Source organism: Agrilus planipennis, unplaced genomic scaffold, assembly GCF_000699045.2.
Source record: "Agrilus planipennis isolate EAB-ADULT unplaced genomic scaffold, Apla_2.0 scaffold20, whole genome shotgun sequence".
Classification (NCBI taxonomy): Eukaryota; Metazoa; Arthropoda; class Insecta; order Coleoptera; family Buprestidae; genus Agrilus; species Agrilus planipennis.
Genome location: NW_020439516.1, coordinates 155,255 through 170,221, shown reverse-complemented (window position 1 = coordinate 170,221; position 14,967 = coordinate 155,255). Strand labels below are relative to the sequence as shown.

The 14,967-nt window shown below is 31.1% G+C and overlaps 5 protein-coding genes across 8 annotated transcripts; 4 read left to right on the top strand and 1 right to left on the bottom strand.

Annotated features, from left to right (window-relative positions):
* The first annotated feature begins 615 nt into the window (after positions 1 to 615).
* Positions 616 to 2,706, top strand: LOC112905912 (something about silencing protein 10). 2 transcript variants are annotated; one of them, XM_025979285.1, is made up of 10 exons: positions 616 to 697; positions 754 to 844; positions 940 to 1,215; positions 1,291 to 1,420; positions 1,474 to 1,591; positions 1,727 to 1,898; positions 1,952 to 2,084; positions 2,168 to 2,301; positions 2,372 to 2,470; positions 2,563 to 2,706. In XM_025979285.1, exons 1-9 carry the CDS (start codon positions 678 to 680, stop codon positions 2,462 to 2,464), a joined length of 1,167 nt encoding a protein of 388 aa, XP_025835070.1. In that variant the 5' UTR covers positions 616 to 677; the 3' UTR covers positions 2,465 to 2,470; positions 2,563 to 2,706. The 2 variants fall into 2 exon arrangements, with proteins under 2 accessions (XP_025835070.1, XP_025835069.1); XM_025979284.1 differs by having other exon boundaries at positions 1,288 to 1,420.
* LOC108738492 (eukaryotic translation initiation factor 5) lies at positions 2,579 to 7,783 on the bottom strand. Of its 3 annotated transcripts, none has more exons than XM_018471925.2 (6): positions 7,645 to 7,783; positions 4,787 to 4,877; positions 4,519 to 4,727; positions 4,252 to 4,463; positions 3,880 to 4,192; positions 2,579 to 3,809 (listed from the first exon to the last, which is right to left on the bottom strand). In XM_018471925.2, the coding sequence occupies exons 3-6, from the start codon at positions 4,591 to 4,593 to the stop codon at positions 3,045 to 3,047; spliced, it is 1,365 nt and encodes a 454-aa protein (XP_018327427.1). In that variant the 5' UTR covers positions 4,594 to 4,727; positions 4,787 to 4,877; positions 7,645 to 7,783; the 3' UTR covers positions 2,579 to 3,044. The 3 variants fall into 3 exon arrangements, with proteins under 3 accessions (XP_018327427.1, XP_018327429.1, XP_018327428.1); XM_018471927.2 differs by lacking the exon at positions 7,645 to 7,783 and adding an exon at positions 6,407 to 6,509; XM_018471926.2 differs by lacking the exon at positions 7,645 to 7,783 and adding an exon at positions 5,408 to 5,705.
* Positions 7,784 to 7,809: 26 nt separating this feature from the next.
* LOC112903968 (1-phosphatidylinositol 4,5-bisphosphate phosphodiesterase classes I and II-like) lies at positions 7,810 to 10,307 on the top strand. Its single transcript, XM_025979279.1, has 6 exons — positions 7,810 to 8,220; positions 8,276 to 8,699; positions 8,766 to 9,174; positions 9,245 to 9,506; positions 9,588 to 9,842; positions 9,946 to 10,307. The coding sequence occupies exons 1-6, from the start codon at positions 7,825 to 7,827 to the stop codon at positions 10,033 to 10,035; spliced, it is 1,836 nt and encodes a 611-aa protein (XP_025835064.1). The 5' UTR covers positions 7,810 to 7,824; the 3' UTR covers positions 10,036 to 10,307.
* Positions 10,308 to 10,815: 508 nt separating this feature from the next.
* LOC108738493 (AN1-type zinc finger protein 2A) lies at positions 10,816 to 12,106 on the top strand. Its single transcript, XM_018471928.2, has 6 exons — positions 10,816 to 11,118; positions 11,183 to 11,225; positions 11,296 to 11,426; positions 11,481 to 11,670; positions 11,736 to 11,793; positions 11,852 to 12,106. Exons 1-6 carry the CDS (start codon positions 11,064 to 11,066, stop codon positions 12,014 to 12,016), a joined length of 642 nt encoding a protein of 213 aa, XP_018327430.1. The 5' UTR covers positions 10,816 to 11,063; the 3' UTR covers positions 12,017 to 12,106.
* Positions 12,107 to 13,199: 1,093 nt separating this feature from the next.
* Positions 13,200 to 14,410, top strand: LOC112905900 (something about silencing protein 10-like). The gene is made up of 6 exons (XM_025979250.1): positions 13,200 to 13,281; positions 13,338 to 13,428; positions 13,524 to 13,799; positions 13,875 to 14,004; positions 14,058 to 14,175; positions 14,311 to 14,410. Exons 1-6 carry the CDS (start codon positions 13,262 to 13,264, stop codon positions 14,408 to 14,410), a joined length of 735 nt encoding a protein of 244 aa, XP_025835035.1. The 5' UTR covers positions 13,200 to 13,261.
* The last annotated feature ends 557 nt before the right edge of the window (positions 14,411 to 14,967 follow it).

The window sequence follows — 14,967 nt, the reverse complement described above, 5'->3', positions numbered from 1 at the left end:
GGGTAATTATACCCTTTCACGGTACCTGGTTTTTTGGCCATAAAGAAATCGAAAAATGGATGAATTGTGATCTCAAAAATTGAGTTTCTTTAAATAATAGTTAATAAAAAATATTCTCATCATCAAGTTGTTCTATTCTTTTGTATTCTACATGAAAAAACGAATAACAAAAAAATCCGTTTTGGTATAAAATTCTTATTAAATGTTAATAATGAAAAGTTACTCCTATATTCTTAGTGATAGGTAGAAGGGTGGCAAGTGAAGGAGGGCTGAATGACAAAAATACCCTTTAATTAGCCCTAAGGGAAACCAGATTGAGAATTAAAATTTGTTTAATTTTTTTATAAATTGACGAACAATAACTATTCCTAACTACCATGATACAAATGTGGGATATCTGTGGTTTTCAAAGAGTTAATTTAACTGATTTGATCACATTTGACCTTAAAACTAGAGCATCGTAGGATTATCAGGATTGATTCTAGGGTGATAGGAACAGTATATATTTCTTTATCTATGGATTGTTCAGTATATAGATTAATCTAGATTACTCTGTAGACTTTTATCTATGGATTAGTTATATTATTCATTGAACTAGACTAGAAAGTGTTCCCCTCCACTTCAATGATATTATTACCCTTTGTATATCTATTATCTATGGTACGGTTATTATCAAAATGAGCGGTCAACATATCCGGTAAATGTAATGTTTTTTATTTAAAATAATTAATTTAATCAATATTATTTTTTTAGTTATGATGAATCTGACGATTGTTTTTATTCAAGTGATAATGATGAAGATTTACAAATTGATGCTCCTGAGAAAAATACCTCTGACGACAGAGTATGTGGTTGGATTTTTCTATTGCCTTTTATTATTATAAATATTTACATTAAAAAGAAGACATTATTCCTAAAGTTTGTTGTTTTCAACAATAGGAGGAAGTATTTGGTATCTACTCTGACAATGAAAGCAGTGATATTGCCATGAGTGATGTTGAAGAACAGGAGGACAATGATATCCCGGACATAAGAGCATGGGGAAAAGGAAAAAAGAAATATTATTCAACAGATTATGTTGATAAGGACTATAACACTTCCCACGGCAAAGATGCCTTACTAGCTGATATAGAAGAAGAAGAGGCAAAACAATTGCAGTTACAATTAGTACAACAATTGCAAGATACAGATTTTCATTTTGATATGCTGCCAAAGGTATACCACAATATTTTGTATAGGTATTATGTATAAATATATGCACTCTTACTTTAAATGTGTATTTTGAAGCAGTGTAAAGAAGATACAACAAAATTTGAAGAAACTGTTATTACTGATGTATCAAATTTAACCAAACGCCAAAAGATGGATATTTTTCGAGCAGATGCCCCTGAATTTTTTGGACTTATTGGAGATTCCAAAGGTACAATGTAAAACACTGTGTTTTATGTTTAAATGGAAGAATTTCCTTTTCAGAAAAGTTTAGCACAATAAAAAATATCTTGAAGCTACTGAAAAATAATTTTACTACAAATGGAGTAAATGAGAGCGGAGCTTTAGAATTTCTTTATAAGCATTTACAGTTGATATTAAAGTAAGTATAGAAGTGAAGTATATACTTTGAAATAGGAATCTGGAAATCTTATTTTCCATCATCAGTAGTTGTTAAATGTGGACAATGCAATTAATATACTACATTACATAGATTTCTTAAATTACACTTTTATAGCTATTTGGTAAACATTGGCATATATTTGTTACTTAAATCTCAAAAAGCTGCTATTAAAACACATCCGGTTATTAAAAGAATATATCAATATAGGCAGCTTTTGAATAAAATGGATCATGTTTTTCTTCAATTAGGAAGCCAAGAAATTGGAATAATTCCATCAGAGTTTCAAGTAATACCTCACAATAATTTAATATTTTGCGCTTATTGTATTTGGAATTTTAGGAAACTCAAAATCAGCTTGGATGTAATAGAAAATCTGCACAAGACCTTAGAACTCAACCAAAAGAAAATATCGTTGGAAATAATCAACTTAGTATTTTAGTGAAATCAAAGGCAAATACTGATGGGGTTGCAGGTTCGACTTTTTAAATTCAGTTCATTATTTCATATGTAATAACACTTTAAAATTAGTAATACATATGTTTTTCGTTGTACTAGAGTTAAAGAGACCCATCTCTTATCAAATTGCTAAGAATAAGGGATTATTACCACATCGCAAAAAGGAACAGCGTAATCCGAGAGTAAAGAACAGAATGAAATACAGAAAGGCTAAGATTCGAAGAAAAGGAGCTGTAAGTTAAATGCTTTTTTTTGTAGCTTTTAATAGAATGTAACGGCAATTATTAAACAAAAAAATTTTAGGTAAGAGAAGTACGAAAAGAGTTAGTTAGGTACTCAGGTGAAATATCAGGAATAAAGGCTACAGTTAAGAAAAGTATTTCTATTAAATCTTAAGTAGAGGTAAATAAATTGTTTAACATTTGTTTTTTATTAGACATCTATTATCTTTTTTATTTATGAGTAGTTAGTTGAACCTCTAATAAAATTTATAGGTGAAGAAAAAACAACTGCCACTTCTACAACTTTTTAATAATCAATATAAATCAATAAATCCAACCTATTGTAATACATTGTAAGTTATTCAACATGTGTTTATATATATATATATCAATAATTATATAATAAGGATAATAACAGTGTGAGCTTTCTCAAGCTGCTATCGGCAGCTCCATTACGTTTCAAAAATTGCAAAAAAGATGTATTTAAAAGTACAACTGAAATAATGCCAGTTTCTGTATTTAGTTTTTTTGTTTAATAAAATGAAGCTGCTTTACATACCAGAAAAAATGGGGATACTCAAGCAATTATGAAATATGTTTAACATAAAAACTATAAAACATCAATATTATATTTTCTACTTTTAAGTTTGGTGCAGTAATACATTTCATAAAAGAAAAATAAGCAACAAGCTTCTATTTTTGATAAAGAGAATTACTGAAATCTATTTCTGCACGTTTTAATTTTGTATAATTATTTAAATGGCATCGATGTCCACATCATCTTCGTCGTCATCTACACCTGCAGGGATTTTAGATGTCTTACTTGTAGGTGCCGGAGCTGCTTTCATCTGCGATACTTGTACGCGATCATTGTATTCAATTTCGACGCCTTCGTCACTTTCGTCTTTACTATCAGACGACTCTTCTTCTTCAGCCTCTTTTAACCATTTGATAAATGGAGCAGCTTTATTATGTATCTCTTGTGAAACATCTTTAGAAACGTATTTTTTCGAAACCTTATCAGCCCACTCGATAATTGCAGGTTCCGTTAGAATATCCATATCATAAAACAGTTTCAATAATCCAGGAACTTTGTTCATTAGAGTGTCGCGATGCATACTTATAACCTGTTCTAATCCACCCATTAAATATTTTTGAGCTTTTTTATCTTCGTGAGTGAAACGTAAGAGGAGTGAATGGTGCTTCTTAACCTGTTGTAAAATGTTTTGATTAAACAACAATTCGGCCAAAATGAGAGTTGCTTTAGATTTAATTTCAAGACGTTCAGCTTCATTCACGAGTTCTTTTTGAGCTTGGGAATTTTCTAAGAGCCCGGCATCACGTTTGGTTTTGACCATTTCATACAACATATCCAACCGTTCTTTTTCAGATTTCTCTAAATCGTCGGTGATAGTGATATTTTTGGCGCCTTCCGTTAAGTCTTGCATTCGTGCTCTTACCGCTTCTTCAGAAATATCCGCTGCCCATTCGGTTCCATCGTCCTCATCGTTTGCAGTGTTCTGTAGAACGGAAACGAATGAATTAAACCACATTTGATACGGACAATTATATAAACTAAGTATAACTTACATCGTTAAATGTTAAATCTGCTGGAGCTTCCAAACCAACTTCTTCGTCACCTTGGGCGTCTCCGTTGTTTGTACCTTGTGAGTCACCATTTACTTTTTTGCTTCGTTTCGTGCGTTTTCCTTCCGTTAGTGACGATCCCTGCACGGCAGGATTCATATTGGGCGGGTTTTTAAGAATGAATGTGTTCAACTTGTGATTTTCTTTTAAAATGCCGTGATAACCGCAAGCTTTACAACCGGTAGATATAGTTCCTCTTTTTGCTGATACAATTAAATCAGTCTCAGGGTTATCACACCCTGGACAAAGCACAAACCTTAAATAAAAATATGTAAAATGCTTACAAATAACAAATCAATTATTGATAAAACATACTTGCGAATAAATCCATCCAATAAATCTTGAAGTTTAATGGCATCATGAGAACCATTGACAATGAAGCGTTCATTTTTGAAATCGAATTGGGTTTGAGCACCCAATTCGCATCCGAAATATTTTGTGGGATAAGTGGGAGGCCTACCCAAAGCTTTTGCAACTTCAGTCATATTTACAATTACCGTCTTGATTCCGTTTCCTTTTCCTTCCACCTATAAAACAGTATCAAAAGTGACACCATTTGCAAACAGATAATATACTTAATACCTTAGCCACGATGCGTGGCATCTTGTAGCGGTAGAAGGCATCGCTAACGCTTCTGTTTATATTGACACTGCCCATGATAAAGAAATGTGCTTATGTCGTGTACCTTTATATATGAAAATAAACTTTTGAAATGCCCTATTGTTGCTTTCAGTCACGTTTCCCTAAAGGGTTGAAGTTTCCGATGCCTATTAGATGAAGATTTGGTGGTCCTAAAAGAGAAAAACAATTAGAGTATAATCAATATTATCGAAACATATTAATTACTTACCTATTACAATGGAGTTCTTGACGCTGCGAAGTCATGCACCTAATGTGCCAATACCCTAAGCTCCCAACTATACTACTTGTTAATGATGTTTCTGTAAAAAAATGAAAGTTTAACTTGTTTAAAATACATTTTTGCTATAAATGTAATTATCGAAAAGCGAATAACTTCTTACACAAACTCAAAAATTATCTCACCAAAAACAATGGTAATCAACCCAGGCTATCTCCCCACATACCTATATCTACCATATACGTATGCACAACATAAAAATAATTCATTCAGTTTATTAAGCTTATTACTATTAATACATATTTAAGAACATTAATAATTAACCATCGATGAAGAAATAATTAATTCCATACACTTACGTATATTTTATAGCTAAATATTCATCGTAATTGATTGTAATTTATTGATTTGTTAAGCACCATGCTTTTTTTATGAAGTTTAAGAACGTTTTTCATATTAAGTGTTGATGTAATATAATTTTAATGGAAAGAAGTCAAATATTTATAATATAAACTGAATAAACAAAATACAAATCAGCGCTTGTCGATGTGAACAATATTAAAGTTTAAAAAAACGAGATTCAAAAATCACACCACATTCATTTCTACTTACTCGGTGAAAACAACTATCAGTTTTCAGTTTCTCTAATTAATAATTATGAACTTATTACAGTATCGGTAATCAAATCCTATTGATCTTGACATGAATATATACATCCCCAAAGGGCAAAAAAGAAAATCATTGGTAAACGATGGATTCACTGATTTACATTGATTACTGTTTCAACCGTCCTATTTCCAATGGTCAGGATCATATGAAAACATTATTTTACAAACGAAAAACTTTACCCGCATTTGGCAGGACATTAATATATTTTTAACTACATTTAATTTACAAAAACGTTTTGACATAAATACGAACTATTAGCCAACTAACACATAATATAATGCAAATGTAACGACAGCTATTTTAGATGAAATTCATTTTCATACCCGTGTAAGACCGGGAAAGAATAGTCTTACCGCTGGTCCCGGCGTGTCGTATGAGGCGACTAATGGTGACATATTTCGAAAATTGGGGTTTGATCAACATTGGCAATGATAAAAAGACTCGAATATATTTAAAAAAAAATTAATTCGAATACTATTCGTTTGTTCACGTCCATCAGCAAAAAATTAAATCGTAATATAGTACATATTTCTAAGTAAACAGTTACTAACAATAAGCTCGTAATTAGTATGAAAAATGAAGTTTGCTTTTTAAAACGAGAATATGACTGCTAACTGCACTTATTGATTATTATGTAGTCGGGTAAATAATACACGTACTTAGATTTATTTAAACGATACTTTAGTTAAAGAAAACCCCACCAATCAATGTAAACTTGGGACATTTTTGATCAAATTCCAACAGAAATGTAATTTCACTTTACTAATTTCAATTTCTGTATTTGACCTCATTGAATTTATTTTTCTTCTCCACTTATAAATTGATATAGGTGTTCTTTGTCTATGATGTGGCGTACCAGCAATTAATGACGTTAAACAATAATATACAATAATGCAAAAATAATTAATTGGGTACCATACATCATCAGAAATTGTATCTTACCATCATCGCAGGAAATGGGCGACAGCATGGAGGCTGAAAAACGCCCCTTTAATTTTTTGAAAACAATAATGAATCAGCGAATACCGAACAAACCGATAAACTTCCTTAAAAAGCTTACACTGATGTTCCTTTCATTGCGCTTGTTAACAACGCTGCGTTGTACTGAACATGTAGGGTCGATCCTTTTGATCAAGCGCATCGCGGTCGCAATATTCGATACTTTTATATGTATCGTTCTTATTCGGTTTATAATAGGTATATACCTTTTTTTTATAAAAATTAACAAAAATTATTTTTATGCTTCACGCAGTACCGACTTTAACTGAAGCAAGGTCACGTGTAAAAGTTTTTATCGACGATGGTTTAATAAAAAAAACTAGTATTTCAATAGATTGCCAGTTTTCTTGTCTTTACTTCTTATTAAATGAATTATTTATTAAAATAGTTTACGTTAGAACAAAAATAGTCACTTGTGATTTTCTTATGAAACAGTTACAAGTCTTACGAAAATTAGGCTATAAGATCCGCAGAAAAAATGTAATTTATGTCTACTTTTCGAAGAAAATAATCCGTCTGAACCACACAGGCGCTATTAATGTTCCATGTTTATTGTAGAAATATTATTATTGTTATATTAATACATCAACGTGAAAACTCCTGGTAGATACGTTTTTTTGGTATTATAAGAGGAGAAAATGAAACCTATATTATTCGAAAGGTACTGTGTCATAAGTGTGCACAAAATAATATACTACTGTATATACGGCCATGAAGGTTTGAATTTAATTTAACTTAATCTATAATTAATGCTGGTTTGCAGCAAATATAATACTTTTTTCTTTATACTAGGTAAGTTAAATTGCCTTAATATTGACTATACGAGGTTTGAGCGCTGTCCAACAATGTAACTAAAATTTTTAAAAATACGCATATATAATAATATTTCATAAATATGGCAACGCCTGAGAATAGATTATGGATGTATAAAATATATAGGCGATCGTGTGTTGTATTTTCTTGTAACGTCTTCAACATAATTGTAAAATAGATTTATCAAAATTGCAGTTAATAACTCAACTTCGTGTATTGATTTATATAAGGATAACTAACAAATTAAAATTGAAGCTAGTGCTGTTGTGTATTAAACACTTGCAGATTGAATTATATACAAAAATAATTGAAATATCGCCTTTTCAAATATAATATTCCAGAATTTTAACTTATAATTTTAATATTACCTTTTGGTCTTTCTAAAGTCATATAAAAAGGTTGCGCCCCTTTGGACGATTCCAACAGCTGCAGAGAATTCTTTTTATTGAGACAGTATTTTAACAATTTCAAAAAAGCACAATGTGCTTTAAGTCCTAATCTGTAAGAAGAAAGAANTTTTTTTTTTAGAAAAAAAGCGTAGTTATGAAATGTCATCGTTTGATGAAAAGCAAGCAATGACTTTATTAAAAGAACATCCTGTAGAATTTGTCAACTACAACAAGAATCAATTGAGTAGAGTTTATCCGGCAGGAACGAGGTTTGATTCGTCTAATTTTATTCCTCAAGTGTTTTGGAATGCAGGATGTCAACTTGTGGCTCTCAATTTTCAAACACTAGATCTAGGGATGCAGTTGAATTTGGGGTTTTTCGAATACAATTTCAGAACTGGTTACATTTTAAAACCGGAATTCATGAGGAGACAAGACAGGCGCTTAGACTTATTCGCAGAATCCACCATCGACGGCGTTATTGCCGGAACCGTAGAAATTACTGTGATTTCAGGACAATTTTTGACTGACAAAAGGGTCGGAACTTATGTTGAGGTAAAATTTAATTAAGCCTTACAATTTTGTATATGACCAACAACTGTTTAAATAGGTAGAAATGTATGGCCTACCAGCAGATACTGTGCGTAAAAAAGTACGCACCAAGACAATTGCTAACAACGGAATAAACCCTATTTATGATGAAGATCCCTTTGTTTTTAAAAAAATTGTTTTACCCGAACTCGCCTCTTTGCGAATAGCAGCCTATGAAGAATCTGGTAGACTAATTGGTCACAGAATTTTACCAGTCGTGGGACTTTGTCCCGGTTATAGACACGTTAGCCTAAGAACAGAGTTCGGTCAACCATTACCGTTGGCAACTCTATTTTTTTATATTGTTGTAAAAGATTATGTACCTGACGGCCTGACCGATTTAGCCGAAGCGCTGGCAAATCCTATCAAATATCAAAGCGATTTAGAAAAAAGGTCCAGACAGTTAGCAGTTCTTACAGATGAGATGGACGCTGCACAAACGGGTAAGAAGATTACAGATCTTATACATAGATAATAGGTACCTATTTGAAATTCATTTCGATTTATAGGAATATCAGCAGTTAATAAAGAGGAAAACAAAAACAAAGACATTTTAAATAAATCTAATCAAGAAAATATTCCTACCAGTAATTCCACAACTCAACAAGCAAATAACCGAAATGCAATAGAAATACCTCTTGAAACTTCTCAGTCAATCACAGAACAAAGTACAGCTGCGTCAAAATCACCCGATGTTATTGTAAACGAAGAGGTTTCAGCGGAGACCCTAGAAAAAATTTTGGAAAATAAATACGTGAAAGAAAAGAAAGTCGAGTTAGATAGAAAAATAGAAAACTTGCGAAAAAAGTACGAAAAACGAAAATTTTCCGTACAAGCTTTCAAGTCTAACGAAAGTTGTGAAAAAAGGAGTAAAATTATGAACATAAAACTTGTGAAACGTTTATCAAATAAAAATATGTAGGTATTCGCTCAATATTTGGCAGTACGAATTACATAATGAGTTATCCACAAATTTATTTATTTGTAGAGTGAGTAGTGGATTATTTACAATGGATTCTTCAAATGTAGAATCCGCAGCAAGCGCAGAAGAAGTGACAGAATCGAGTACTAGCGAATCTATCAAGCCGCCCCCCTATCTGTTACGCAGTAAACCAGAAAAGTTACTCGAAATCACTAAAGAATATGTATTACAAGAAAAAGAACTAAGAGAAAAATACCACGAAATTATTTTCAATACTGCAGAGAGAATTATGAAAACTTCACAGTCTGAGCAGCTAAAAGCACTAAAGGTGAATTCATTGAATTAATTATATCCATTTATTAGCGTTTTTCGTACCTAAATCGCTAATAAAGTTAGTTGAATGTTCCAGAATCAAATGGAAAGAGAAACGTCTGAACTAATGAAAAAACTCCAAGCCGATCGTAGGGAAGAAGTCAAGTCGTTGGCAAAAAAACATCGCGATAGAGACGAATTTATAAGGATGAAACGAGAAGTTGCCATTGCCGTTGTAGATCGAGGTGTTATTGAAAGAGAGAGGCTCGAACAAACCTACGACCAACGTAAAAACGAGCTCGATAAGCAACACGAAACAGTAAGACAAGCCTTAATAGAGTACAAAGTAAAAGTAAGTTTACTGCTGTACATATAATAAAAAAAGGATTATTAATGTATCTGTTATGTTATATGCACTATTGTTTGATTTTATTTCATCATGTTAATAATTTCAGGCAAAATTAGCACTAAGTCAAGAATATGAAAATCGTTTGGCAAAACTTGAAACAGAAACTCCTTCTGAAGCACCCGATATTTCTGATTGATAAAAAATTATATAATTAAAGAAAGACTAATTATATTATTATTGAACAAGAATTTGATGCAGAACATTTATTTATGGACAATCAGGAAATACTCAAGCTAGGTAATCATTAAACATTAAGTACCTACTTACATATTTGTAAATTACTTATTCTGTTATTCTTTAATTCTTGTGATAATAGATTAAGTAGTATTAGTACCCTATAATTTGTGTGTTTATAGATTAAAATGTTTGATTGATAGTGTGATATTTCCTAATAAATTATAGTGTTTCTTTGTTTTATATATTCGCCACCCCTCCACCCCCACAATAACTCTACTCTTAGAGAGGTGATGAGGAGAATTATACACATCACAATGTTAACAATGGCGATAGGGTGATAACATTACAAAGTAATTTATATTAGCGTCAAGTTTGATTATCTTCCATGTTTTAAAATAAAACATTGTACATAATTTAGGATTGTAAATTTAACTAGTTACTGCTAGTGATATTGCATTGATTAAGTCTGGTCCGTCTGGTCTGTTAAGTACTATCCATAGATAAGGTGCTATTAACCATCGACGTCTACTAATGCACGTCCATTAGCGGTCAGAATTGTGGTACAACGAAAGAAAGAGATGGAACGAAGTTTCGGACAATATTAGCATAGTCCGAAACCATATGCCATCCCCTCACTTTTCGAGCCAAGAAATTATTACCCTTTGTGTATCTATTATCTATGATTATTACAATGACATACGGCTAACGCACGTCCATACTTTACGTCGATGCTATTAACAAGTCATGTTTGCTACAATTCAAGTCATTATTTATCTATGGTCATTATCCTACTAATTTCCTACTTACTATCTACTATAATCATAATCACTCGCGTGACTCATCATAGATTACAGAGATATTTGAATTACATTGATTGAGGTGATGCACACAATAATATATTTACTATTTGCGCTTGTTGTGGTTAATAAGTTGAATTGCATTTGTAATAGTAACTAATTGTAATTTGTATTTATTGTTTTTTGTATAATGGAATTCCCTGATCTCGGAGAACATTGCACTCAATCTGGATGTAATAAACTGGGTAATTATAAAATTTGGATCTATTTAGTTGTAAATATTTCTAAGAATATTTTCAAAAATTGTAGATTTCTTGCCTATTAAGTGTGAAGCATGTACACTTGTTTATTGGTAAGTGTTATGAACATTTAATAACCTGAACAAACGCAATATGGTCTCATAATTGTGTTTTCATTTTTAGTAGTGAGCATCATTTCCGTCACAATTGTACACAACAAAAAGATAATAAAGTTCCAGTGTGCCCCCTATGTGATCAGCCAGTACCAATCACTCGTGGTGTTAAACCGGATCTGATTGTAAATTTACATATAGGTAAAAGTATATTACCTAGTTACAACTCGGATGCTCATTTTTATTTTTTGATAGAGAATCAATGTCCTTCTGAATTAAAGAAAAAGGAAGTTTTTATCAATAGATGCATTGTTAAAGGATGTAAGAATAAAGAAATTGTTCCAATAGTTTGCAAGGATTGCAACAATAATTTCTGTTTAAAACACAGACACCCAACAGATCATAAATGTAAGGGAAAACATCAGAATTTTTGTAAGAGGGCTTTGTAAGTTACTTCAAATTAATAGTAATAATAACATATCTTAAGTAAATATTTGTATTGTATTTCAGGCAGGCCAGTTTAGTATCTAACAGTGTTCCTAACACTACTAGCCTACAAGATGGAACAGTATTTATTGCATATTGCTTAGTATACTTATGTAATGTATTTACGAAGTTATTTTCAGGAGTTTGATGAAGCTTTAGCACGTCAATTGTCACAGTCCATGGAAGGGCCAAGTGAAAAACTTACGCAGGAAGAAATAGACTTTGAATTAGCAAAACAGTTGCAAATGACATCTGAGCAAAGTTTAGGTAGTCGAAGCACAAGAGATCGATGCAATGTTTCATAGTAATTTTATTAGGATTAAATGATTGAATTTAGAGAGATAATTTTTTGTAATATCCATTAATAAAAAGTTAACAAGGGCAATATCCGAAATGACTGTTGTTTCAATTATTACAAAAAAATGTGGTTCACATAATAAAAATTCATATAGATATGAAGGTTGAAAAATTTTTACTTTGTAGTTTTCAAGTCTAACGAAAGTTGTGAAAAAAGGAGTAAAATTATGAACATAAAACTTGTGAAACGTTTATCAAATAAAAATATGTAGGTATTCGCTCAATATTTGGCAGTACGAATTACATAATGAGTTATCCACAAATTTATTTATTTGTAGAGTGAGTAGTGGATTATTTACAATGGATTCTTCAAATGTAGAATCNAATAAAATTTAAAATGAGCGATTGAGCAAAATGGCACTCATGCTGCCATAGACATATGCATATATATGTTAACATTATATGATGTTGATTAATAAGTTATTGAAAAATACTTATTAAACATTATTGGCAAATAAAAAATATAAATTATAATCGAACAAACGACACTAAAATCTAAATGATTAATTAAAAGCAGGGTAATTATACCCTTTCACGGTACCTGGTTTTTTGGCCATAAAGAAATCGAAAAATGGATGAATTGTGATCTCAAAAATTGAGTTTCTTTAAATAATAGTTAATAAAAAATATTCTCATCATCAAGTTGTTCTATTCTTTTGTATTCTACATGAAAAAACGAATAACAAAAAAATCCGTTTTGGTATAAAATTCTTATTAAATGTTAATAATGAAAAGTTACTCCTATATTCTTAGTGATAGGTAGAAGGGTGGCAAGTGAAGGAGGGCTGAATGACAAAAATACCCTTTAATTAGCCCTAAGGGAAACCAGATTGAGAATTAAAATTTGTTTAATTTTTTTATAAATTGACGAACAATAACTATTCCTAACTACCATGATACAAATGTGGGATATCTGTGGTTTTCAAAGAGTTAATTTAACTGATTTGATCACATTTGACCTTAAAACTAGAGCATCGTAGGATTATCAGGATTGATTCTAGGGTGATAGGAACAGTATATATTTCTTTATCTATGGATTGTTCAGTATATAGATTAATCTAGATTACTCTGTAGACTTTTATCTATGGATTAGTTATATTATTCATTGAACTAGACTAGAAAGTGTTCCCCTCCACTTCAATGATATTATTACCCTTTGTATATCTATTATCTATGGTACGGTTATTATCAAAATGAGCGGTCAACATATCCGGTAAATGTAATGTTTTTTATTTAAAATAATTAATTTAATCAATATTATTTTTTTAGTTATGATGAATCTGACGATTGTTTTTATTCAAGTGATAATGATGAAGATTTACAAATTGATGCTCCTGAGAAAAATACCTCTGACGACAGAGTATGTGGTTGGATTTTTCTATTGCCTTTTATTATTATAAATATTTACATTAAAAAGAAGACATTATTCCTAAAGTTTGTTGTTTTCAACAATAGGAGGAAGTATTTGGTATCTACTCTGACAATGAAAGCAGTGATATTGCCATGAGTGATGTTGAAGAACAGGAGGACAATGATATCCCGGACATAAGAGCATGGGGAAAAGGAAAAAAGAAATATTATTCAACAGATTATGTTGATAAGGACTATAACACTTCCCACGGCAAAGATGCCTTACTAGCTGATATAGAAGAAGAAGAGGCAAAACAATTGCAGTTACAATTAGTACAACAATTGCAAGATACAGATTTTCATTTTGATATGCTGCCAAAGGTATACCACAATATTTTGTATAGGTATTATGTATAAATATATGCACTCTTACTTTAAATGTGTATTTTGAAGCAGTGTAAAGAAGATACAACAAAATTTGAAGAAACTGTTATTACTGATGTATCAAATTTAACCAAACGCCAAAAGATGGATATTTTTCGAGCAGATGCCCCTGAATTTTTTGGACTTATTGGAGATTCCAAAGGTACAATGTAAAACACTGTGTTTTATGTTTAAATGGAAGAATTTCCTTTTCAGAAAAGTTTAGCACAATAAAAAATATCTTGAAGCTACTGAAAAATAATTTTACTACAAATGGAGTAAATGAGAGCGGAGCTTTAGAATTTCTTTATAAGCATTTACAGTTGATATTAAAGTAAGTATAGAAGTGAAGTATATACTTTGAAATAGGAATCTGGAAATCTTATTTTCCATCATCAGTAGTTGTTAAATGTGGACAATGCAATTAATATACTACATTACATAGATTTCTTAAATTACACTTTTATAGCTATTTGGTAAACATTGGCATATATTTGTTACTTAAATCTCAAAAAGCTGCTATTAAAACACAGAATATTTTCAAAAATTGTAGATTTCTTGCCTATTAAGTGTGAAGCATGTACACTTGTTTATTGGTAAGTGTTATGAACATTTAATAACCTGAACAAACGCAATATGGTCTCATAATTGTGTTTTCATTTTTAGTAGTGAGCATCATTTCCGTCACAATTGTACACAACAAAAAGATAATAAAGTTCCAGTGTGCCCCCTATGTGATCAGCCAGTACCAATCACTCGTGGTGTTAAACCGGATCTGATTGTAAATTTACATATAGGTAAAAGTATATTACCTAGTTACAACTCGGATGCTCATTTTTATTTTTTGATAGAGAATCAATGTCCTTCTGAATTAAAGAAAAAGGAAGTTTTTATCAATAGATGCATTGTTAAAGGATGTAAGAATAAAGAAATTGTTCCAATAGTTTGCAAGGATTGCAACAATAATTTCTGTTTAAAACACAGACACCCAACAGATCATAAATGTAAGGGAAAACATCAGAATTTTTGTAAGAGGGCTTTGTAAGTTACTTCAAATTAATAGTAATAATAACATATCTTAAGTAAATATTTGTATTGTATTTCAGGCAGGCCAGTTTAGTATCTA

What these genes read in the sequence shown, in the direction of transcription:
- LOC112905912 (XM_025979284.1), top strand. Translation starts at nt 678, where the DNA reads ATGAGCGGTCAACATATCCG. An exon ending in ATGAGCGGTCAACATATCCG is followed by an intron (nt 698 to 753) that starts GTAAATGTAATG and finishes TTATTTTTTTAG; the next exon opens with TTATGATGAATCTGACGATT. An exon ending in TAATTCCATCAGAGTTTCAA is followed by an intron (nt 1,899 to 1,951) that starts GTAATACCTCAC and finishes TTGGAATTTTAG; the next exon opens with GAAACTCAAAATCAGCTTGG.
- LOC108738492 (XM_018471925.2), bottom strand. Translation starts at nt 4,593, where the DNA reads ATGGGCAGTGTCAATATAAACAGAAGCGTTAGCGATGCCTTCTACCGC. An exon ending in TGCCACGCATCGTGGCTAAG is followed by an intron (nt 4,464 to 4,518) that starts GTATTAAGTATA and finishes ACTGTTTTATAG; the next exon opens with GTGGAAGGAAAAGGAAACGG. An exon ending in TTGGATGGATTTATTCGCAA is followed by an intron (nt 4,193 to 4,251) that starts GTATGTTTTATC and finishes TTTTTATTTAAG; the next exon opens with GTTTGTGCTTTGTCCAGGGT.
- LOC112903968 (XM_025979279.1), top strand. Translation starts at nt 7,825, where the DNA reads ATGTCATCGTTTGATGAAAAGCAAGCAATGACTTTATTAAAAGAACAT. An exon ending in GGGTCGGAACTTATGTTGAG is followed by an intron (nt 8,221 to 8,275) that starts GTAAAATTTAAT and finishes CTGTTTAAATAG; the next exon opens with GTAGAAATGTATGGCCTACC. An exon ending in GATGGACGCTGCACAAACGG is followed by an intron (nt 8,700 to 8,765) that starts GTAAGAAGATTA and finishes TTCGATTTATAG; the next exon opens with GAATATCAGCAGTTAATAAA.
- LOC108738493 (XM_018471928.2), top strand. Translation starts at nt 11,064, where the DNA reads ATGGAATTCCCTGATCTCGGAGAACATTGCACTCAATCTGGATGTAAT. An exon ending in ATCTGGATGTAATAAACTGG is followed by an intron (nt 11,119 to 11,182) that starts GTAATTATAAAA and finishes CAAAAATTGTAG; the next exon opens with ATTTCTTGCCTATTAAGTGT. An exon ending in AATTTTTGTAAGAGGGCTTT is followed by an intron (nt 11,671 to 11,735) that starts GTAAGTTACTTC and finishes ATTGTATTTCAG; the next exon opens with GCAGGCCAGTTTAGTATCTA.
- LOC112905900 (XM_025979250.1), top strand. Translation starts at nt 13,262, where the DNA reads ATGAGCGGTCAACATATCCG. An exon ending in ATGAGCGGTCAACATATCCG is followed by an intron (nt 13,282 to 13,337) that starts GTAAATGTAATG and finishes TTATTTTTTTAG; the next exon opens with TTATGATGAATCTGACGATT. An exon ending in ATTTTGATATGCTGCCAAAG is followed by an intron (nt 13,800 to 13,874) that starts GTATACCACAAT and finishes ATTTTGAAGCAG; the next exon opens with TGTAAAGAAGATACAACAAA.